General features: G+C 37.3%; 2 protein-coding genes across 2 annotated transcripts in view; both read right to left on the reverse strand.

Moving 5' to 3' along the window:
- The window catches only part of C3H3orf52 (chromosome 3 C3orf52 homolog), a 36,680-nt gene extending 30,844 nt beyond the window's left edge, over nucleotides 1-5,836 (reverse strand). Inside the window, exon 1 of the mRNA XM_044669186.1 lies at nucleotides 5,729-5,836. Coding sequence (XP_044525121.1) covers nucleotides 5,729-5,836 — 108 coding nt within the window. The remainder of the gene's footprint in view (nucleotides 1-5,728) is intronic.
- Nucleotides 5,837-25,682: 19,846 nt separating this feature from the next.
- Nucleotides 25,683-26,039, reverse strand: part of TMPRSS7 (transmembrane serine protease 7) — a 93,808-nt gene continuing 93,451 nt past the window's right edge. The window contains exon 18 of the mRNA XM_044666785.1: nucleotides 25,683-25,864. Within this exon, the coding sequence (XP_044522720.1) occupies nucleotides 25,694-25,864 (171 nt within the window). The 3' untranslated portion in view covers nucleotides 25,683-25,693. The remainder of the gene's footprint in view (nucleotides 25,865-26,039) is intronic.

Here is a 26,039-nt window from a genome sequence, read left to right on the forward strand (position 1 = left end):
TTTTCATGATAATACATGTATAACCCAGATTAAATTGCTTAACATCTCCAGGGGGAAAAAGAAAGAAGATAATTTGTATATTATAACTTCTGAAAATTTATGTGGAAAACTGTTATATATATAATTGATAAAATAAAATATATTTTTTCCTGGCTTTTTAAAAATTTTATTTTGAATATTTTCCCATAGTTACATGTTTCAGATTCTTTCCCTCCCCCCAAACCCCGCTAAGACCCCTTAGCCAATGCACAATTCCACTGGGTTTTACATGTATCATTGATTAAGACCTAATTCCATATTATTGATAGTTGGACTAGAGTTATCATTTAGTGTTTACACCCCCAATAATATCCCCATCAGCCCATGTGTTCAAGCAGTTGTTTTTCTTCTTAAAATATATTTTTTTAAAAAGATGACTAAGAATTTAACAGCAAGAAAGAAGAGACATCAGTTGATAGCTGGAAATGACAAGGTATTTTTTGTGACAGAGGAAAGAAATAACCACATTTGAAAACTATACAGAAGGAACTGATATGTAAAAAAGATTTAAAATAATAGTGGATTGGACTAGAGGATCTTTGAGGAGCCATCTAGATGTAAATCTGTGATCCCATAGTCTTGGGAAGTTAAACTTGAGGATTCTAGTTATTCTGCCATTCCTCTAAAATATTTTTGGAATTCCTCTTTTTTTTTTTTTAAATTTTAAACCCTTAACTTCTGTGTATTGGCTTATAGGTGGAAGAGTGGTAAGGGTAGGCAATGGGGGTCAAGTGACTTGCCCAGGGTCACACAGCTGGGAAGTGTCTGGGGCCAGATTTGAACCTAGGACCTCCCGTCTCTACCTCTCCCGTCTCTAGGCCTGGCTCTCAATCCACTGAGCTACCCAGCTGCCCCCTTGGAATTCCTCTTTTAGAATAACCTTAAGAAACAGCTTGAAAGTTCTATGAGATTAGCCAGACATTACTTTCTAAAAAATAATATTATACTTTTTCCATTACATGTAAAAATAATTTTAACATTCATTTTTTAAAGGTTTGAGTTCCAAATTCTCTTCTCTTCTGATTCTCCTTCCCTCATCCCTTCACTGCCCGCCCTTCTCCCTAAGACAGTTAGCAATCTGATATAGATTTTACATATGTAATCATGTAAAACATTTTTCCATATTAGTCATTTTGTGCAAGAGATTACAAACAAAAAAAATAAGAAGAAAGAAAATTAAATATAGTATGTTTCAGCCCACATTCAGACTCTATTGGGTTTTTCTTGTAGGACAGATGGAATTTTTCATTATGAGTCTCTGGAACTGTCTTGAATCACTGCATTGCTGAAAACAACTAGGTCATTCACAGCTGTTCATCAAAAAATATTGCTGTCACTGTGTACAATGTTCTTCTGGTTCTGCTCACTTCACTTTGCAACAGTTCATGTAAATCTTTCCAGATTTTCTGAAATCATCCTGCTCATCATTTCTTATAGCACAATAAAATTCCATAACTATCATATACCACAAGTTGTTCAATCATTCCCCACTGATAAACCATCTTTCAATTCTTTGCTACCACAAAAAAGAGCTGCAATAAATATTTTTGTACAAATAGGTCCTTCTCCGCCCTTTTTTTTCTTCTATATTTTTTAAACCCTTCCCTTCTGCCTTAGAATCAATGCTGTGTATTAGTTCCAAGGCAGAAGAGTGGTAAGAACTAGACAATGGGGGTTAAGTGACTTGCCCAGGGTCACGCAGCTAGGAAGGGTCTAAGACCATATTTGAATCTAGGACTTCCCATCTCTAGGTCTGCCTCTCAATCCACTGAGCCACCCAGTTGCCCCCTATCTTTTTGGATACTGACCTAGTAATAGTGTTGATGGAAAAGACTCATCGCTTTTTAATCATGCTCTACTCTTGACCCAAAACTTCATTCTTAGGGGAACCATCTACTTGGTTAGCTCTGTGTCTGCCTTATGATTGCCTAGAAAACATCAAATCGACTCTTAAAGGTAAAGATTTTGTACCATTGAGGTTATTTCAAAAGACGTATCACAGACTTTTGAAACAGAATCAGAGAATTCTGGATTTGCATGGCCTCAGCATCCATGCAGTCCAATCCAAGGAAAGTCCAATGAAAAGGGAATTTCCCCGATAAGAGCTTATCCAGCCTCTGCCTGAATACCTCCAATGAAAGAGGAACTCAATGCTTCCTGGGGAAACCACTTCCATTTTTAGACTGCTCTAATTGTTAGGAAGTTCTCCTGGCATCAAACCTAAATTTACCTCTGAAATTTTCACCCATCATTCCTGGTTCTGCCCTCCAGGGACAAACAGAACAAGTCTAACTCCTTTTGTACTTGATAGCTCTTCAAATACTTGGACAAAGTTATCATTTAAAGCATCTCCAAGACTTCCCTAAATACTCTGTGTTAGTGTTATAGAAGTGACTCCCTAAGGTGAATATTTTGATGAATATGTTTACTTGAGAATATTTGGAAGTTCATGTTTGTAGAAAAAGAAAAAACAAAAACAAAAAAAAACATAGTTTCATAACCTAAAAGTCACACTCCTTATGGATAGCTCATTAGGATGATTAGAAAAAGGAAATTACATTTTTATATCCCCCTAAGGCAGCATTTTAAAAATAGAGTCCCCTAAAGAGATTGATGAAAAGTTCTAGGATGATTAGTAGGATGGTCCTTATAGTATTAAAAAGCTGCAAAAGCCTACCAGCACAGATAAATAATGTACACGAAATGGAAGCAAAAACATTAGCTCTCATAGCTAACTGAAGATGCAGTCAGAGAAAAGTAAGTTTGGGATGATGAATAGCATGATAGGCATTGCATCTTTAAAGGTTTTCCCTCAATTAAATAACAAAGTTGCTCATCTCTTCTTATTGATATAGAGATGGGTGAATGTATTGGCATGACCTAAAATACTACTGTATAAGAGCAGTGAAGTATCACTGTGGAGTCAAGATGATCTGAATTTAAATTTGGACTCCAGATACTAGTTTTGTGATCCTGGGCATATCCCTTACCCATTGCTTGACTCAATTTCCCCATAAGTAAAATGGGGATAATAATAGGCCCTACCTTATTGTGAGGGGCAAATGAAATAATTGTAGAATGTTTAGCACAGTGCCTGGCACGTAGTAGGTAATATATAAATCTTAACTATTATTATTAAATATGAGAGCATACATATCAAGATGTGCAGCCTCTTTTAAACTGACATTTGAGAGTGAGATTAGTTTTGATGAACAAAAATAAAGAATATGGTAGTAGAAAGCTGAAGAAGTTTAAGAAGCAGTAGGGCAATATACACAGGAAGGAAAAGTTTAAAGGTGAAGATAGGCACACACGGGTATTGTTGGTGGAGTTGTGAGTCAGCCAACCACTTTAGAAAGCAATTTGTAAATAGGCATATAAACTGACTAAGACTAAGAATATCCTCTGAATATCCTTTGACTCAGAGCTTATACCCCTAGGACAGTGATGGGCAAACTTTTTAAAGAGGGGCCCAAAGGAAAGGAAATGCTCATCTGTCAGTCTGCTTCTAAGGCAACTCTTTCGAAGTTTCATTGTATGGTATCCTACTCATTGTATTCATCAGATTAGGGATAATGTCATGAGTCAGGACAGAACATTTCAGGGGGCCACATATGACCATAGTTTGCCCATCACTGCCCTGGAAGGTATCAATTTTTTAAAAAAAGTTCTTAAATACACTAAAATATTTATAGTAGTACTTTTTGTGGTAGCAAAGAATTGGAAACAAAGTAGATGTCAATGGATTAGGGAATAGATAAACAAATGATGGTACGTTAATGTCATGAAATATAACTATATTGTTATAAACAACAGATATGATTAATATAGAGAAATATGAAAAGATTTACATAAGGAAAGCCAACAAAACAGTATATACAACTCCAACAATGTAAACAGAAAGAACAGCCATAAAACAATTGAAAGTGAATGCTGTGTGAAAGCACTGGTATAATGTATATCAAACTATTTACCACCTGAGGATTGTATTATTATTTGCATTGTTGTTATAATAAAAATGATAATCCTACCTAAATGAATTTATTTATTTATTTATTCAGTGTCATGCCAATCAAACTACCAAAAATCTATTTTATCAGACTAAAGTTCTTCCTTTCTGTCCTATCAATGTTTTTCCTTAGACCAGAGTCCCAGTACCAGGCACTGACCTACATTACTGAGAAATCAAGTGCATACTCATGTGCAATGATAACTAGAACATTTTCAGAATTCTCATTATTTCAAATGCAAGAGAAAAGTCAATTTGTTCTCACACAAACTTTTTAACACAATTATGTGTTCTCAGAAATAAAAACACCAGGACATCAACTATATGTTGCTATGGGAACTTCCAACCTTAAATTTCCTGTTTGGGAGTGCAGGAGGTGGGGTGTGGGTAAGAATCAATGAAAGACAAAAGTATCTTTTAGATCTATATATGGAGAGCTCTCACCTGCTCTAATTTTTTTCAGTTTAAGATGACATTTAGTCCCAAATTCCATCAACCAGTTATTGAAAATCAATGATATATGAGATATAACTGGGAGTGAACTCAAGGGAAAAACAAATCCTGCCTGAAAATTGCCCAGGCTAAGGTTGGAATGGAAGATTAAAACTTATTTCGATTCTTCTAAGGAGATGAAAAGCATACCCCAGTACCCTCCATAATCATAGTCATTCCTCCCATCTCATGTACTCTCATGGGGGATTGTATTGAGGAGATGTAGGCTAGTCTGAGAATATAAAGTGTAGACCTGCCCAAAGTCAGAGCTTAATAAAGTTTGCAGATAGAGAGCTGAGGTGGGAGTGAAAGTAGGTAGATAGAATAATAAGACAATCAACCCTTAGGTCCACATTTTCCTTTAAACCAGTTCAATCCCCAGGGACTTCCATTTTTTATCTAATTAGGTGGTTTCTTGCTGTTCTTTAGTGTAAAAGATGATGATTTATCGTGTATTCCATCTAATATTTACGATAGAAATGAAAATGTTATTTTCCAAACAATACACAAAAATAAAAAATTCATAGTTTATTGACACTGTTACAAAAAATTATCCTGAAATGGCTATTTCTTGGGACTCAATCATTTCAAAAGAACATTTTTAAACTATGTGGTAGCTATAATACACAAAATACTACAAATAAAGGAAAAGGACTATTTTTTTAAAACTGTAGATAACTACAAGCAAAGCATATTTGAAGTGTGTCGGATCTGTTTTATGGCATCATTTTTATTTCCAAACAGGCAGTTATTCAACAACTAAGAAACCATGCAAAGAGTTCTGGGATACTAAAAAGAACAGCACAATTCAAGTATAATGTGTAGAGGAAGAAAAGGGTCCCAAATCTCAGAGACAAAATTGGTTCTTAAAACTTAATCTCCCGCTACGTACTTAAGGAGACCAGCCAAAAAGAAGCCACTTCCTAGTCAATTTAACCTGGAAGCTGTGGCAGCCGTTTAGAAGTGGTCCCTGCCCAAAGAGCTCAAAGTTCTTCCTTTGGGGCTTCCCATGGCACTATTCGAATACATAATATATTTTATATTCGTTTGTTTGGGGCCCATTTAGCAAGGTTAAACTTTTTAAAAGTTCTTTATCTAGAAACTTTATCCCTTAAACGTCCATCTCCAGACTCTGAAACTTCATATAATCGCGTTATAGCTAGGGAAACGCAAAGCTCTGCTTCCTACCTGGGCTGCCTCGGGATCCTCCTCCTCGAGAATGGTCTCTTGAGGAACTGTCTCTCTCAGGGGCACTGCCTGTTCAGGATGTTCTCTGCATTCCGAGAGCTGAATCATAGCATCAGCCGGCGCTGGCAGCCTTCCTCCGCCCAGCGGGAGAGCAGAGGCAAGCTAGGTGCAGGAGCCAGGGGTAGAGAGAAGACCCGGGAAAACTGAAGGGCTTTGACAGAAGTCCGCACTCACCTGTGCAGGTTCGCTCCTGCCCCGCCCACGAGCCGTGACGTGACTGAGGGCCGGGTGTGAGCCGGCGGGGAGGGGCGGGCCAAACAGACTAAGCCCGGGGCCCTAAGGAGGACAAGGTCTGTCTCGGGGCTGTACCCATTCTGGCGAAGGGCGAGCTTGAAGATATCGCCTTCTCCTGAGAGTTGTTTTTCAGGTTTGCTCAGCGTGTCCCTGGCTCCCGTCTAACCCTGGACAGTCAGATTACCCGCCTTAACAGGCGGAGAGAAAGGCCCGAAAGTTCTCAAAGAACCAGAAAAACTGCCCTGAGCAGGAGGAATCGGAAGGCATGCCTTCCTAAGGTAGGCGCACAGCCTCCCTAAACAATGGACTTGGGCTTCATTTTGTCCTATTGACAGTATTGTAATCAAGCAGCTGATAACAAGCACTCATTAGGCACCTGCTATAGCCCAAGCGCTGGGCCAAGTGCTAGAGCTAGAGACAAAAATCCTAGTCTTATTGGGCTTAACAACTATGTGGGTGTCACTGTATAAGGGATAGAAGCTGGATCTATGATTTAATTGGCACAGGGAACTCCTATTTGAGGGAAGTTTCTCTACAAATGCAGGTTGGCACCTTGTTAGCAACTTAAGGTCTTAGAGAATTGCTTAGAACACTGAACATTTAAGTGACTTGCAGTCTCACAACCAGTATATGTATGTGTGTGTGTGTGTATATATATATATATGTATATATATATACATATATATGTACATACACTTAGGACTTGAATTGGATTTCTCAGGCTATTTACCAAGTCACATTGCCTTTGAGAAGCATGTATGAACCAAGCAAGAGTTAGATTTTGAGAAGATGGCATTACTAGCAGCTGGGTTGAAAGGAAGGACTTTATGTAGAAGCTAGCATTTGAATTGGTCTTCAAGGAAAGGAGGTGGGAGTGAATTCCAGGTATTTGGAGACAGTCTGTGCAATGGTGTATAAAGAACTGAGGTAAAGCCAGTTTGAATGGCCACAAAGTCTGTAATGGGGAATAATATATAATGAGACTGGAAATCATATGATGAGGTAGATTATGAAGGGCTTTAAATGTAAAACAGAAGAATAAGTAGACAATTCTAGAGGTAGAAGGGATTCACTGGAATCTACTAAGCAAAGGAGTAATACAGTAAGACCTATGCTTTAGAAAAATCACTTTGACAAGAGTACGAAGTATAAATTCAAAGGGCTTGAGGCAGAGATGCCAATTAGGAAACTTATTGGAATACTCTAGGCCAGTGGCTATGAGGACCTGAACTAGGGAACCTGTCTCATGGGTGAAGAGGAGGGGACAAATGTGAGAGCTATTATGTAAAAATGATTTGGGTACATGGGACAAGGGAGATCTAGAAATCAAGGATTTTAGCCTGAATATCTATATGTATGCTTTGATCCATACAATAAGGTTCAGAGGAGCATTGAGTTTGGAGAAGAAGGTAATGAGTTTTGTTTTGGACATGTTTAACTGAAATTCTTTAAGTGAACAGGACATCCAGTTTCCAGTTTGAAACGTCCATTATGGACTTTGTGATACAGAACTGTGCTTTAAGAGAGATAGAGGAGAGGTAGAACAGCTAGATGGCTCAGTGGATAGTCAGACCTGGAGATGGGTGGTCCTGGGTTCAGATCTAACCTCAGACACTTCCTATCTGTGTTACACTGGCCAAGTCACTTTACCCCAATTGCCCAGCCCTTACTACTCTTCTGCTTTGGAATGAATACTTAGTATTAATTCTAAGTCAGAAGGTAAGAGTTTAAGAGAGATGGAGAAAGAGAGAGAAGGACTAAATATATATAGCTCTGGAGTCATCTGCATAAAAGCTTTAATTATTCCAAGGCCGGTGATGCAGTGGGTAGAGCACTAAACCTGGAGTCAGGAATATTCTTCTTCCTGAAATCAAATCTGGCCTCAGACACTTACAGGTTCTGTGACACAGGGCAAGTCATTTCACTCTGTTTGCCTCACTTTCCTCATCCATAAAATGAGCTGGAAAAGGAAATGGCAAACACTCCAGTATCTTTGCCAAGAAACCCCCAAACAGAGTTATGAAGAGTCAGACAGACACAACTAATTGAAATGACCAATCACAACAATAATTATACCATAAAGAACTGGTAAGACATAAAGAACTGAGAGAAAATAAAAGCAGAGAGAAAAGGGTCTAGGACAGAGCCTTGTAGTACAATCATAGTTAGTTGGGCAGACCAAATTCTACTTTAGATATTATGCCCAGTGAATGTGGGGCAGCCTAGCACAAATACTGACCGGTTGTTTTTGCCCTGCCTTGCTTCCTTTCCACACAGTACTTCTGCTCCAGCCAGGAATATTTATATTTCCAACTGTGGAGGACGGTCCAATTATATTCCAATACAGTTCTGTCCCTGGTCAGGTGGCATAGGAAGTCTAGTGGACAGAGCCAAGTCAATATCAAATTCCAACCCCCCCTCTTGCCAGTACTTTAGACTGTTACCTAGGTTCCGACTCTTCATTGTCTTGGCTTGAGGTCCCTGAAAAGTGAAGGGAAGGTTTCTCTTTTTTCTAAATTTCCTAAAACTCAGGTATAGGTAAGGTAAGTAACACTCAGATAGATATGTGAGTCTGAATCTGTAAGAGCAGTCTGATCTCTGAAACCCTGCTGAACTTTAGTGAGATCATTTGTATCCTAGCACTGAGGATGGTAGATTAATGCCACACACCTGGGTCCCATTGTAAAAAATTTAAAAAAGAGAGAGAGCTAAAAATAGAAAAAGTTGAGTCTTTTCAAGTCTTTTCTAGGTATTAGACCTAGAAGGCAATGCTATAGATCTGCTCCCAGGCTATTGGCTTACTGATGCCACCATATTTCTCAACTTGGATTCTTTGATTCTCCACTTTGTCTGCAAGATTCCTGGCCCTCCTTTCTTGTTCTTTTAGATATCCAATCATTTCTTGATTAGGTGGTGCAGTGGACAGATTGCAGGGATTGGAGTCAGGAAGACTCATCTTCAACTCAACTTCAAATCTGGCCTCAGACATGTACTAGCTGTGTGACCCTGGGTAAGTCGCTTGACCCTATTTGCCTCAGTTTCCTTATCTGTAAAATGAGCTGAAGAAGAAAATGACAAAAACAAACAAACAAAAGACACTTTAGTATCTCTGCCAAGAAAACCCCAAGAGGAGATATGAAGTATAGGACAAGACTGAACAACAATCATTCTTTAATGCTTTGGTTTCATTGATATTGTCAGATTATCCAGGAGTCTAATTTTCTCTTTCATCCTCAGTTTTGATCACTATGAACCTTTTCAAAGTTCTTTCCTTGCCCCTGGCTCCCTGGTCAATCCCTTCCTTTCTGACCTCCATATAATCTTCCCCCAGGCTTTAGACCATCTTGCAAAAGACCAGCTTTGAAGTAAACATAAATAATTCTGATTGAATATCTCAAAAGTAATATGGTGAGGGGCAATTAGTTGGCTCTGTGGATAGAAAGCCTGGCCTGGAGACAAGAGGTCCTGAATTCAAATTTGACCTATACTAGACTTCCAAGCTGTGGGAAGTCACTTAACCCCAGATGCCTAGTCCTTACTACCCCTGCCTTGGAACCAGTATTGATTTAAGAAAAGAGGGTAAGGGTTTGTTTGTTTTTTTTTTAATGAGGAATTTTATCAAGTGACTCAAGATCCTGAGGGTACCACCTTTTGGAAATTTCTCTGGATTCTATTTCATTTGCCATATTGTACTTATCTGGGTATAGTTTTTTGGAACCTTTTCTTGCTTACCTTTTTATCTGCTCCAGCAGCCAACACAATATACTATGTAAATAGTATATTTTTAATAAATATCCACTAAATATTGTACCATGAATAAGTGTGAAAGATTTAGCTATTCTCAGCAATACAGTGATCCAAGATAATCCCAAAAGAATCATGATGAAAAAAGATATCTACCTCCAGAGAGAGAACTGAATCCAGACTTAAACATACTATATTTCACCTTCTTCATTTTTGTTGTTGATGCTGGAATTTTCTTCCAAAAAAGGACTAATAATGGAAAATGTTTTACATGATTGTACATATAAAATCTATATCAGATTTCTTAACATCTCAGAGAGGGAGGGAGAGAATTTGGATTCTAATTTTTTTAAAATGGATGTTATAGTACATATAATTGAGGGGGTCAAATTTTATTTCAAAAATTAACTAAATGTCTGCTGAATGAATAGGTGGATGAATATTGTTGCTCCTCTATCTCCAACATTAATACTATACTGAATCTAAAAGAAAGCCTCAATTAAGAACACTAGAGGCTCTTTCTTTGTACCCGCCGATCAAATTAGCAATCTTAAGAATTGAGTTACAGGCCTGTAATTTAGAGAAAGAAGCCTTATTCCTAGCCCGATTACATCTTTGGTAGTTCCTTACCTAAACCAAGTAACCCAGTCCCAGCAATATTGGCCTAAACAATAAGACTCACTCTATTTACATACCTCATCCCCTAGATGTATGCCAAATCTATTCCATCTAAGTCACAGGAAACCTTCCTGAGCAACAAGAGGCAGCCCTGCCCCACCCATTCCATGTGAGCTCCATAAACTAGATCCATCAATGCCCCCAGAGTTCTGTAAACACAGACTTTCTGTCCTCCTCCCTGAGCTCTGTAAACCCCATCTTGAAATGTTTCCCAGCTCTAGAAATACAGTCCAACACTATCAGATTTGCATCTCTGTTTTGATTCCTGATGTGGATACTAAATGGAGCTGGTCCTTAAACTTGGATTCCTAATCTCATTGTTTCAAATCATTAGTATTTATTTGATCTTCCCACTTTTACTTGCTTTATCCTGTCAGAAAATCCCTGCCTAGCTACCATTCCCAAGCTCAGTGTGATCAGTATATATGTGTGTGTGTTATGGTGGTGGTAATGGGAGAAGGTCTAACTCCAAGAAAACAGATCCAGAGTAAAATTGGAGGGAAGAATTCCAGTCAATTTATTTACTAATTTCAGTGACAATCTAATCTACTGGTTTATCTCCTCATTTGTAAAGGATTACTTGCTAACCTCAGTGATTATAGGGGCAGCTAAGAAGCCTAATAGATAGAGTGCCAGGAAAGACTTGAGTTCCAATCTGACCTCAGATACTTCCTAACTATGTCCCTGGGCAAGTCACTTAACCCTGTTTGCTTTGTCCTTGCCACTCTTCTGTCTCAGAATTGACCCTGAGACAGAAAAAGGTAAGGATTTTTAAAAAATGACTAATCCATCTCTGATATTTTTCCATGCTAGAATGAAGACTTCTTTTAAAATTTATATAATATATATATATACATATTTTTCCATTTACTTATTCATCTTTTCCATCTATTTATTCATTTATCTATCTATGATCTATCCATTATTTAGTTATTTATTTGTAAAAATTGAGACTCTTAATCTTGCCAGGGCAGGAAGTACAGAGGCTATCCTCAGGCTCTTTACCACTCTGTTTGGCATGGAAGCTTTGACCTTTCCATTTCCAACCTGGGATCAGTGCTCAAGAGATCCCCAGTTTCCACCTCCCTGGCTTAAAATGTTTACCTAAGTAATACCTCTATGTGTTGTTCTCTAAAATCTTATCCTAAATGGTGCCTTTAAAAATCTTTGGTATTATTATATATCTTTTTAGAAAAGAATAAAGAGAACCCTTTATTAAAATAGCCAGTCAGTTCAAAGTGCATATTAATCATATCTACAACAGAATCCTGGTCCTGTGGAAACCAAGGTAGAATCACCTACCTCGGTAACAACTTCCTCTAACTGCAAAAGAGTTACTTAGAAACAAGCAACCTTTGAAATGTTGACCTTCCAAATCTCAATACAAGGGAACAGCAGAGAAGCAGTTAAAGGGCTTGGGAGCAACAAGGATCTTCATGTCTCCCAGCAGATAAGTGCCTAGAACAGAAACAGTAGTTTGCTCCAATTTGGTCACATTTCTCTCTGTAGAAACATGGAATCAGATAAATGGTTCTCAGATGATAAATGGAGTTATCTGAACAGGAGATCAGTAATTCTATCAGGATTCACAGGTTGGTAACTGAGTAGAGGGCATTTGAGAGAATACTCCCTGGCCAAGTTTTACTTTTTACAGTGTTCAAAGTAGGAGGGGAAATCATGGCATTATAGATTTCAAGGCAGAAGTTTTAGAGGGGCTGGACTTATAATCAAGAAGACCTTGGTTCAAGTTCCACCTCTAGTACTAGACTGTGATCATAAATAAATCATGTAAACTTTCTGAGTGTCGGTCTCCTCTTCTGTAGAATGGATAATATCTTTGAACTTATCTCAGAAGGCCATTTTGAGGCTTTAATAGTTGTTTTTCTATAGGTAAAAATATATGCATATGCACATATTCTTGTTGTTCAGTTGTTTCAACCCATTTCCCACTCTGTGACCACATTTGGGGTTTTCTTGACAAAGATACTAGAGGGGAATGCCATTAACTTCTCCAGTTCATTTTACAGATGAGGAAACTGAGGCAAATAGGATTAATTGACTTACCCAGAGTCACACAGCTAGGAGGTAGCTGAGGCCAAATTTCAACTCAAGAAAGATGAGTTTTCCTGATTCCAGGTCTGGCACTCTATCCACTACAGTACCCTATCTTTAAATATCTGCCCCCAAATTAGACCTGGAAGTATGGCTCTAACTAAAACTAACAACTAGTTCTTTGAAAAGACAAATAAAATTAATAAACCTTTAGCTACTCTGATTAAAAAATAAGAGACCAACAAATTAACAAAATTAAATCAAAGATGAGCAAGGCAAAATCAAAACAAAATCAGAAGAAACAGAAACAACAATCAGAGCCTATTGTAGTGAGATGCTAACAAAATTAAGATCCTGAGATAAAAGAATACTTCCAAAAACTGAAAATACACAAACCATCAAAAGGCCAGAAAGAAATCTTAAATAACCCAATGTCAAAAAAGGATAGTGAACTAGTGGTAAAGGAACTACCAAAGAAAAAAATTCCTAATCCTAATGAATTCACAAGAGAATTCTAACAAACATTTAAATAAAAATTAATACTCAGATAATATATGTATAACCCAGTGAAATTGCTTGTCAACTCCTGGAGGGGGGATGGTAGAGGGGAGGGAGACAACAAGAATCAGGTAACCATGGAAAAAAATTTTTAAATTAAAAAAAAATTAGTACTCATACTTCACAAATTATCCTCAAAAACAGAAATGGAAAGTATACAACAAAAGTCCTTTTATAAGACAAATATACTCCTAATATTTAAACCAGGTAAAGAAAAAAGACAAAAGGAAAAGTATAGAACAATATCATTAATCCATATTTACTCAAAAATTTTAAACAAAATCCTTTCAAACAGACTACAGTAATTAATCTAAGAAATCTAAGAAATCATTCATTATAACCAAGTAGGCTTTATATCAGGGATTCAAAGATGGTTTAATCTTAAAAAAATAATTAGAATAATTATCATATTAAAACTCCAAGTATTCAAAACCATGTGATTATTTCAAAACTTATAGAAAAGTCTTTTTAGCAAAGTACAAGCTCATTTATGTTAAAAACTATGTGTGTGTGTAAATATATGTGTATATATATATATAAACTATGTGTGTATAAATATATGTGTATATATATATATATGTATGTATTTTTTAAGAGTGGCTTGTGTATGTTTGCTTCCAGGGAAAGAACTGAAAAGTAGAAATAAGTAAGACATAATTTTATATATATATAATATATGTATATAATACATATTTATATATATTTATATATATTATATTATATATATATATATACATATGTGTGTATACATATATACACACATATGTATATATCTGTTAAATGATGCATTCTCTAATGGTGAGGGGAGGAAAGGAGGTTGTTAATTGGGCATTTTAATGTAACAAATAAATAAATTTCTATATATACAATACATTTACATATATATATATATATATAGGCATGGAAGGACTTTAAAAATATCTCAAAGTATCTATCTCACAGCAAAATCAAGCATCATGCAATAGAGATCCACTAGAACCTTTCCCAGTACATATAGGAATAAAACAAGAATATCCACTCTCTCTTCTGTTTTGTTATAGTTTCTGGATATATGCTAGAAATAGCAATTAGACAAGATAAAGAAATTAAAAACAAAGATAGTTAGACGGGATAAAACTCTTGATATTTGCTGATAATATGATGATATACTTGGAAAAAGCCTAAGAAATCAAATAAAGATACTAACCAAGAGAATTAATAGCTTCAACAAAGTTGCAGGCTACAAAATAACCCTCAAAAATCAACTATATTTCCATATTATAATAATAACAAAAAAACAAGAAACAATTATAGAATTCCAAATAACTGATAATTGAATAAAACATTTGGGGATTGATTTACCAAAGTGCACAGGAAACTTGTATATATTCAGTTCCAATGTGCTCCTCAAAGAAATATAGAACAACTTAAATAACTAGAGGAATATTCAATGTTATGGCTAGTCTATGCCATGTAATGAAAATGACAGTACTACCAAGTTTGATTTATGTTTTCTAATCCTATATCAATCAAATTACTAAGGGTCTACTTTATAAATTTTGTTTAAAATAATAAAATTCATTTGAGAAAAAAAAAAGCCCTAGAATCTCAAGGAAAATGATGAAAAGAGACAGGGATAAAGAGGAAATAGCACTTCCAGATCTCAAATTATATTATAAGCAACGGTTATCACAAATATCTTATAATGGTTAAAAAAAATAGAGTTAGACCAGTAGAACAGACTAGAAAAAAGAAAATCAGAAATAATGGTACTCGATAACTTGGTATTCAACAAAATGGAAAACAAATTACCATGGAGAAAAATCTAGTTCTGATTTTTTAAAAGTTGCTGGGAAAACTGGAAAGCACTCTAGTAGAGATTAGATTTAGGTCAAAACATTATGTCATCAGCTATGTGATCCTGGGCAAGTCACTTGACCCCCATTGCCCACCCTTACCACTCTTCCACCTAGGAGCCAATACACAGAAGTTAAGGGTTTAAAAAAAAAAATTAAAAAAAAAACCAACATTATGTCATTTTCCACAATACATTTTAAATGGCTACATGAACTTAATATTAAAGTTCTTAGTGTAAATATTTAGAATAGAAATAGATCATATGTCTCTTACAGCTATGTGTAGATGTATTTTTTTATACCCTTACCTTCTGTTTTAGAATTGATTTAAGTATTGGTGCAAAGGCAGAAGCATATTTGAAGCCAGATCCTCCAGACTCTGGGCTTGGTACTCAATCCCTTCACCTTGATTTACCCGTAGGAGATGTATTCTTCTAAGTGGATTTTTTTTTTTAATTTGGACATTTTTATTTAATTAATTAATTTAGAGTATTTTTATATGTTTACAAGATTCATGATCTTTCCCTCCCCTCCTTCCACCCCCTCCCGTAGCCAACACACAATTCCATTGGGTTTTACATGTGTCATTCATCAAGTCCTGTTTCCTAGGAGATGTGTTCTTAACCAAACAAGACAGGAAAATCATAAAAGATAAAATAGATAACTTTGAAGATAACAACCTGAAAAGCTTCTACACAAAGTTAATGCCTCTGGGATAAGAAGGAAAGTAGTAATATGGGGTGGAGGGGTTGGGAAGGAAAATATTTTATTGAGTTTCTCAGGTATTTGGTATTCAAGATATATAAACCATATTCCCCAATAGATAAGTGGTCATAGAACATGAACAAATAGTTCTCAAAAAAGGAATGCAACCACATGAAAGAATACTCTAAATAACTAAAAATAAGAGAAATACAAATGAAAACAAGATTTTACCTTATCAGCTTGAAACATTACAGAACCACCAAGGCAGTTATAAAAGAACACATTTTTAATCAGGACAAGGGAGACAGTGCTCTTATGGCCACCACAGGGAGTTATACACACACCACACAGAGCCAAGCTCAGGGACTGTCTCTGGGAAAAATATCAGTAATGGGAATTTTCCCTAGAACTGAAGAACTTAGGGTCTTAACATATACTTGAGGAAAGGAGGGTACAGAAAGAGGCTAGAATACCTGGGAGCCATCTGTGTTCAATGAGAGAAAGTAAGAAGACAAAAATGGTATTTAAAATTTATTGTTCAGTCTGGGACAGCAGTTGGTGAAGACATGGCACCTGTGTCAGCTCTTGGGGAACTGCTCTGTTCTCTCTCTTCCCAGCAACTGGGGACATTTTTACATGACCCATCCTTTCTCCCTCAACTCTCTCTGTCTAATGGGGGGGTGTTACAAACAGCTTGAATTTGCCCTCTGGGCACTCAAATTTGGAAAAGGTTCAAGCTGGTCTAGAACAAATCTACTAATCCTATCTAGGGTGATCCAGGGATGCTTGAGGGTTTCATAAAATAAGGTTATCAACCTTATGCTGTGCAAATTAGCAAAAATGACAAAAATGTCAATGCTGGAGGGCAGCTAGGTGACTCAATGAATAGAGAGCTTAGTCCTGGAGATGGAAGGTTCTGCATTCAAATTTGACCTCAGACACTTCTCTACTATGTGACCCTGAGCAAGTTACTTAACTCTAATTGCATAGACTTTTCTGTTCTTCTGCCTTAGAACCTATCCCTAGTATTGATTCTAAGACAGAAGATAAGGGTTGTGAAAAGATAGGCACATTAATACTTTTATTGGTTGTGCCATGAAATGATACAATCATTTTGGAAAGCAATTTGAAATTATGCAAATTATGTGACTAAAAATGGCCACACTCTTCGACTCAGAGACTCTATTACTGAGCTTATACCCTGAGGAAGCCACTGATAAGAAAGGCTCAAATATAAAACCCAGTGGAATTGTGAATTGGCTATGTGAGGGGTTTTGGGGAGGAGAGGGAAAGAACATGAATCTTATAACCATGGAAAAATATTATAAATTAATTAATTAAATACATTTTTCCAAAAAAAAAAAAAGAAGAAAGTCTCCATATTCACCACCTTATGTATTATATCACTTTTTGTGATAGCAAAGAATTTTAAATAAAATAGATTTCCAATAATCCTACTAAACACATCGTAAGACATGACTATAAGGTACTGTATTTCTGTGCTGTAAAAAATTATATATATATGATGAATGAAAAGTTATATTATGCATAAAATTATATTATGTATATATTATGTATAAAAGAAGTATGAAAAGATGTACATGAACTAATGCAAAGGGAAGTGAACAAAGTCAAGAAAACAATATAGACAATAAGTACAATAATTTAAATGGAAAAGAACCACCACTCTCACAAATCAAAAAGATCAGATTACAAAATGAAGCATGACACAAATGAAGAAATAAGAGAGAGAGAGAGAGAGAGAGAGAGAGAGAGAGAGAGAGAGAGAAAAACAGGGAACCTCCAACCTATCCCTTCATGGAGGTGGGAGATCCACAGGTGTTACATATTAAACATGTTTTTGGACTTTTTCACTGTACCAATTAATTGTGCTGATTTTTCCCCCTTTTCTTTTTCTTGTCAAACATGTCTCTCCATGGCTACCCTTGGTGAGTGGTAACCTCCTGAGGGCAGGAACTATCATGACTTTTAATTTGTACCCCCAGGGCTTAGCACAGGGTTTGACCCATGTTAAGCACTTAATAAATGCTTTTTCTTTCACTCACTTACACATATATACTTAAAATGGTTTTCTAGGCTCTTCTAGTTCCAAGATCCTTAATTGATTCCTCTTATCTGCTTACAGGCATGTATGGGACTCCTCCCTTACTAATGATGATAATTAGCATTTATATAGAATTTAAGGTTTCCAAGGTATTTTAATATCTCATTTAATCCTCACAAAACCCCAAAGAGTAGGTTTTATTATTATCCCTATTAAGATGAAGAAACTGAGTTTGAAGGAAGTTAAGACTTGCCCAAAGTTAGTGTTTGAGATAGGATTTGAACCTATAATTTCCCGACTCTTAAGTCCAACATTCTATCCATTGCACCACCTAGCTGCCTATAATTTTTAAAAAGTTCCTTTGACCTGCCACTTTCAAGTAGGCAGGCCAAAAATCCCTTTTCTTTTTTTTACAGATGAACTTCTAGAAAGAATAATGTACACTTACAGTCTTTACTTACTCAACTCCTTACCAGTTGATTCCCATTCCCTTCCTCTCCAATGAAACAGCTCTCCTAAAGGATAACCTATCATTAACCCCAATAGCTTCTTTTTTTTTTTAAACCCTTACCCTCCATCTTGGAGTCAATACTGTGTATTGGCTCCAAGGCAGAAGAGTGGTAAGGGTAGGCAATGGGGGTCAGGTGACTTGCCCAGGATCACACAGCTGGGAAGTGTCTGAGGCCAGATTTGAACCTAGGACCTCCCGTCTCTAGGCCTGGCTCTCAATCCACTGAGCTACCCAGCTGCCCCCAACCCTAATAGCTTCTTAATCTATATAAAAACATGTGACATAGTGAAACCATGTTCTCTTTTTCCTGCTAACATTTTCTTCCTTGACTTCAGACATTCTTCTGATAGGATTCTGTCCTTTGTCCCTGTCCTTCTGTCTACTATCTATCTCAACTGTGGCTTCTATGATCTCCTCTATGCTCTAATCTCCAGATCTATTTGGGAGGAGATGGCACTGAAATGTACACTTCCATCTGCAAAATAAATGTTCACCACCCAAGAAAGGTATAGAGACTTAGATACCTTAACTGTATATGAAGAGACCAGCAGGACACTCAACCAGATATCTGGTCATTGCCTACTTCCACACCCAAATCATTAGCCATTTCTGTGTAAAATTCTGAAAGGAAAATGGGGGACAGAAATGACTGATCTGAAATTAATCAACTTAATGCAATGCAGAATGTCTTGGAGAGAAGGATCTGGAACTAGAACCAAAATGGCTAAAAGGGATTTTGCTTCAGCAACACTATTACTAGTTTTATATCTCAGACATTAAAAAGTGTAGGTAGGTTGGGTTGGGGAGTAAAGGGGAAACAGAAGACCCTATATGTACAAAAATATTTCTAGCAGCCCTTTTTGTGGTGGCAAAGATATGGAAATTGAGGGAATGTTCTTTGGTTGGGGAATAGCTGAACAGATTGTGGTATATGATTGTGATGGAATATTGTTGTGCCATAATAATGAGCAGGATGATTTTAAAAAAACTTGGAAAGACTTACATGAATTGATGCAAAGTAAAGCGAGAAGAACCAAGAGAATATTTTACACAGTAACAGCAATATTGTAGAATGATCAGCTGTGAATGAATTCGCTATTATCAGCAATACAGAGATCCAAGACAACTCCAAAGGACTCATGATACACAATGCTATCTACCTTCAGCAACAAAACTTATGGAATCTAAATACAGAGGGAAGCATACCATTTTTTACCTTATTTTCTTTTCCATGAGTTTTTCTTTTCTTTTGATGTGACTTCTTCCACAACAGGACTTATATGGAAATATATTTTGTATGACTGCACATGTATAACCTATATCAAATTGTTTACCATCTCAAAGAGAGGGGAAAGGAGGGAGAGGGAGAATTTGGAACTCAAAGTGTTAGGAAGCAAGTATTAAAAATTATTTTTACATGTAATTGGGAAAAATAAAATATTTAAAAGGAGGAGGGCTTCTGCTTATAGAGCTGTAGTTCTAAGGAATCAACAGTAAGAAACTTCTGCTGATCCTAAGGTAAGGACCATTGCTATAGCTGAAAAAGCATTGAAGAAATTCAGCTAAAAAGAACATGAAGGAGGCAGTGAGGTGGCTCAATGAACTGAGAGCCAGGCATAGACATAGGAGGTCCTGGATTAAAATCTGGCCTCAGATAATTCCTATCTGTATGACCTTGAGCAAGTCACTTAAGTCCCATTGCCTAGCCCTTGCTACTTTTCTACCTTGGAGCCATTACACAGTATTAATTCTAAGATGGAAGGTAAAGTTTGTTTATTTTTTAAATAGAACATGATAACACTCCATTTGAAGAGACCTCAAGTCCATTCTTCCCTACCAATACACACACACACACACACACACACACACACACACACACACACACACATCCAGAGCAGTCAAAAATTGAAGAGGGAAAAGAGAGAACATCTGCACCTGGTGAGGAGTTTGTAGGGAGAGAACCTGGTGAGCAACCAGCTCAGTCACTGAGAAGACAGCATAGCCAACCAGTGACCTGATTGTCCCAGCTTAGTCATCCAACCAGACACTCAAATCTAGGAGGAGTTTGCATGCTGGGTCACCAATTTAGCAGAACAAGCTATGCTGAGCCAGCAATGGTGGCGATACCATGCCCTATGTAGATCCAGCTCAGATGAACAGCAAAACGACTTTTGTAAGCTTACAGCTTCTGGAAAGAAAAAGGACATTGAGAAATCGCTGATGCAGAATTATGAGTTGTCTTGGCCACCTGTGCCTCCTATATGTGTGTCTAAATGTCAGTCTACTTCAAGTACATAAAATTATGCCCTCCTCCTGGAATCTGAGTATATTTGTGGGAAATTATCCCCTTGGTACTAGGGGAAATGCTTTGTAATTATTGTTCTTGCTTTGCCATTTGAATAAATGCCTTTGCTAAAGAACTGAGTCTACTGACTGGATGTTAAAAGGCAGTACATTAAGAGGAGTTTATGAGATAACCAATTCTATTACTCTACACCCTGTGAGTGGTAATGACCACCCCATGGGAACCTAAGTGGTTAGATGCAGTGTGAATAAATTAAGTGACCCTCAAGGGGATATTATATCTACATCAACATGCTGGATATCGCTACCTTTTATGTTCTGTTAGAATTTCAGACTCAACATCTCCACAACTAAATTCATCATCTTTCCCCTAAAACTTGTCCCTCTTCCAAACTTCTATTTCTGTTATTGGCTATTTTCTCAGTTATCCAGTCATGCAACCTTATAGTCATCTGTAACCAGCTCCCTAGAGACTGGGGACAGAATATGAACTTCCTCTCCCACCTTTTGCTTAGGAAAGGAAGAGGTTCGTTACAAATACATGTTTGATGTTGTTTCTCTCTCTGGACCTAGAGAGAGAAGATTTCAAGTGGAAGGAACTTCCTGCTCAAATTGACAAAGTATATGCTACATGAATGAGTCAGCAATGATATTCAGAGGCATACCATACTCTCTTGGAGAAAAAGTACTAGGCTGTGGGATCAGCTTGGGTAATAGTTAGAAGAATGCTATAAAAGTATGTAAGAGTAGGTTGGGCCAAATTGGAGAAAGCTCAGGAAGCCTAGGAGACCCAACAACTTCTGCCCTCAACTCAGTTGTCCAATGCAATAAGTAAAAGATAAAGTTTAAACTACAAATCTAGAAAAGCCAGAGAATAGCAGACAAAAGGCTGCAAATTTGGGGCTCCTTGCTAGCCACTGCATGAATATGCTAGCACAAGATATAGGCAGATATGTAATGGGTTGCAATTTATTGATCCATTCAAGAGCGTGACACACACTATTAAGAGGTAAAGGATATATGTGTTTCGTAATTCCATAGATGAGCTACCTGACTCAGAGAGTTTGGTAAGATCAGATAGGATACGAGGCAGCCTTATAAAAAATTAAAATGTTTCACATGACTTCACATGCATAATCAATATCATATTGCTTGCCTTTGTTAAGATTAAAATTCTCTGGAGACTGTATATTCATATATTAATTTATAATTATTTATTAAATAGTGAAAGTGGGTTGGAGAGAAAAAAGGCACAGAGCCAAGTGGCTGATCACCTAGCTAGCCCCAATTTGCTGATCAACGCATGTCCCTGTTCACTTTTGCTGGTTGGCTAGAAAAGAGGACACACCACTTCCCCAAGAAAGAGACCATGCTGCTTCCTTGATCCATAACTTGTACCCCTGGCGACATTACCTTTTTCTGGGTCTCCCTGGCTGGACAGACTTGACCTCAGTCCAGGTGAGAGGTCAGTCTTCCAAAGTCAGGAATCAAGTGGGCCAAGAGGCAAGTCTTCTGGTACTGCAGGAAGCCAGGAAGCATCCTTTTTATCAGATAAGCCTCTGGTCTTGTTCTTAACCCAAAGGATGGGGCTGGATGGAAACCCAAATACTAGAGAAACACTCCAACACTGATCATAGGTACCAAGAAAAGAGGTACAAACTGTTGTTCAATTCTGACACCTTCTTGAGGGGTGCAGGGACAGGAGGGAAGGAGAGACTTTGGAATTTGAAAAAAAATTTATGTTAATTTTTTTACATGTAACTGGAAAATATTTAATGAAAAAATATATAAAAATAAATATTTCTTATTAGTTTCCTCAATTCCCACTGCAATCATCCCTGTTCAAGATTTTATCTCTGAATGCTAGAAGATTGCAATAACTTTTTTATTTGTTCTCACTTCTACTTTCTCATCTCTCAGGCTAATCCTTTATACCATTCTATGAGCAATCCTCTTAATGTACCATTAAATTGGCATCACTCTCCTACTTAGAGATCTGCACTGATTCCCCATTGCCTACTGGGAAAACTATACATTTCTAATCCTGGCATTTAATTCTAATTAATAATTTTATCATCAATAATTAATGTTAATTACATCATTAGTTATATATTAATTTTATCAATACTGAATTATAAAAATTAGTATTATCAATACTTAATTTAATTTAATTAATGCTAATCCTGGCATCCTGCTCTCTAATAAGCTTTATATTCCAGTCAAAATGGATTGCTAGCCATTTTTGGTCATTATTGGTCAAACCTTTCCTAATGCTCTGCTTTTGCTCATGGCATTCTTTTTTGCTTAGAAGGTCCCTCTCCATCTTCATTTGCTAAAGTCATTCCCTTCCTTCAAAACTCAGTGCAGAAACCACTTCTTCTATAAAGGCTTTTCTAGTCCCTCTATTTGAAAATGAAAAGTGACCACTCCTTTCTCCAAAAAAAAATTTTTTAGACCTTTATCTTCCACCTTGGAATCAATGTTGTGTATTGGTTCCAAAGCAGAAGAATGGTGAGGGCTAGGCAATGAAGGTGAAAGTGATTTTCCCAGGGTCACACAGCTGGGAAGTGTCTGAAGTCAGATTAAAATCAGGACCTTCCTTCCTAGGCCTGGATCTCAATCTACTGAGACACCTAGATGCCTCCAATTTTCTCAAATTTCTTATAACGCTGCCTAAATTTTCCCTTGGCACTTATTCTCTCTCTTTTATGTCATAATTTCTTGTGTACATGTATACAAATAGATGCTAAGCTCCTTGGCAATAGGATTTATATCCTATTTATTTTTTAAGTCCTAGTGTTTAACACTATGTCGCAATAAGCACTAAATATATGTTTCTTGAATGAATGAGTTGCTGCTCATCCTTGTTTTCAAAGAGGACCAATGCCATCATGGGACCAGCCTTAACTTGTGAGTGAATTGGATTTAACTGAGATAGAGCTGGACAAAGTCATCAGTTTCATTCTTTCTTCTAGAATTATCAAAGTCCAGACTGGCAATGGCCAGATGAATGAATTTAGCATCTTCGATGTCTGAGCAAGTTCTAAGCACTCCACAGTTTCTGCTTCAGCTGCCTTCTTGGCCATTGAAACTGTTATGATAGTTGAGGGACTTGATAGAAATGATGTAATTTGTTAGGAAGAGTAAAGCAAAAAGCCCTGGATGATAGAGGAGCTTTAAACCTTTCTTTGGTATGAACAGGAAGTCAGATAATACAACTAAACTTCCTGTAGAATGCCCTCAACCAATTACAATATGGTTCTTCAGGAAGACTAGCCTCCTGGTATCCATTGATGTTTAACTGATATTAACTGAATCAATATTGTTAGAATATCAATGATGATCAGTAATGCATCTGACCACTAATATTGATGATGGTACTTAATCTCAGCTTCAGAGTAAAGTTGGATCCCACTCTATCCCTTCAAATTCCCTAAAACTCCTTTGAAGCTGTCTTGTTGCCAGACCAACCAACAAAGGTCAGTAACTGGTTTGAGTTTTACAAACAAATAATTTACTTGAGGTAATCAAGCAACAAGGGAAATTGAGAGAAGGGAAGAGGATTTTAGGAATCCCTAGATGAAGTCTAATCTTAACTCAAAGTATATAGTCTAACAGCTTCAGAATGCTGATAGCTGAGCTGAGCCAAAAAAGCTAACTGGCCTTATTTGGCCTACTTTGGTGGATACTACTTGCCTATAGACAAATTATATTGCAGCTTGATTGAAGATATTTAGATGGATAAATCTTCTGTAGTGATTTGATGGATGCTGATAATTGACCCTAAAGTTCCTGTAACTTTCAGGTATGCTGGTTGATAGACCAATCAGGTATGCTTGGCTAGACCAATAAATTTTGGAGAGAAAGGTTGACCCCAACCTCCCTGGATCCCGGTCTCCAGAATGAGTCAGTGGCCCAGTTTCCCTCTCCCTCATATAGGGTACAGCCCAACTGATGATTGGTCTCATGCCCTAGCATGGTATCAGGAATCTCCCAAGATTCCAAGTGTTCAACTGTAAACCCTGCCCAAAGACATGGCTTCTTGCAAATCCTTGCAAAACTTAACTTTCAAAACAAACTGTTCTCATCTTCCCCTTCTGCCAGATGTAGAGAGAAAAAGGGGTTTTATGGGTTCAATATATTAAAAGGTGGTTGCCAGAGGATTGAACTATTATCAATCCTTAATTAAGAATAATCTCAAGTCAAAATTGACTTTTATGGAAGTTTATTTATTTACATTTAGGAAGGTTGAAGGTAGGAAAATTGAGAGAGAGAAACTCTGGTCGGGACCAGAGGCCAGGACCAGGTAAGAATTTAGAGGCCCAGCAGAGGAGCACAGAGGTTAATTAAACAAGGCTTCTAGCCACAAGGCCTTTTACAATTAGAGAGGCAAGAGAGGCCTCCCTGAGGGTAGAGCCTCCAGAAATGCAAAGGGAAGAGAGAGAAAGTCAGCTTAACTTACCCACATGACAATTCAAAGGGAAGCAGTCAGAGGTCCCACCAGAGTCTCAGCATTCCAACACTCCTCCATGAACCAGAAAAGGTCCTCACCCAATACATAAAGTCAATTTTGATTTGAGATTGTTCTTAATTGAGAATTGATAATAGTTCAATCCTCTGGTAACCAACTTATGGTATTGAACCCATAAAACCCCTTTTCCTCCTTACACAGAAGAAGTCTTCTCCTGCTTAGGGGCAGACATCCCCCAACTCACCAACAGGTTTGAGGCTTGTTGTTTACCTCCAACTTTGTTTAGCTTCTTTGCAAAGTGGTTTTACCTGAGTATGGCTAATATGTGTGTTACTACTGCTCCGTGAAGCCACAGGTGAGAGCTGGGTGAAAGGTAGACACCAAAGGTGGGAACACCCATGAAAAGGGCTGGGCAAGCCCTCACATAACAGGTGCTAGTCCTCCTTAGGCAGCTAGATGGTACCATAGTGCACAAAACACTGGCCCTCCCACCAGAGGTGCTGTACCCCGCCCCTGCTCCCCATACACCCCAATGAATGAGTTAGTGATTGAACAAACACTGACAGGGAAGTTCTATCTGAATGAAGCTGCATATTACCCTATCCCCTGTCCATAAACAAGAAATATGCATGTGATCTATGATATCTGCTAAAGAAAAATTGACATGCACTGCCAGTAATTACTAAATCGTTTTAATGGTATTCTCACACAGTGCACATTCAAAATTCCAGGGCAATCATATATAGAGTTACAAAAGAGAAGGTACATATCTGTGAATCCAAGGAACAAAATTTGACACCCTTGTGTAAACACCAGGAAAGTCTGCTCGTCCACATCCACGGCCCCAGCTAACAATGCCAGTCAAAATCCATTTTCCATCACTTTTTCTTTGACATGATAATGGTCCACCCGAATCTCCCTACAACAAGATCATGTCTATATCAGTGACATACATCCCACAAGCAATTGTTATTTGTTTTATTAACATCTTAAAGGCCTTCCTTCCTTCTTTCCTTCTTTCCTTCTTTCTTTCTTTCTTTCTTTCTTTCTTTCTTTCTTTCTTCCTTCCTTCCTTCCTTCCTTCCTTCCTCTCC

This window comes from Gracilinanus agilis, chromosome 3 (genome assembly GCF_016433145.1).
Source record: "Gracilinanus agilis isolate LMUSP501 chromosome 3, AgileGrace, whole genome shotgun sequence".
NCBI lineage: Eukaryota > Metazoa > Chordata > Mammalia > Didelphimorphia > Didelphidae > Gracilinanus > Gracilinanus agilis.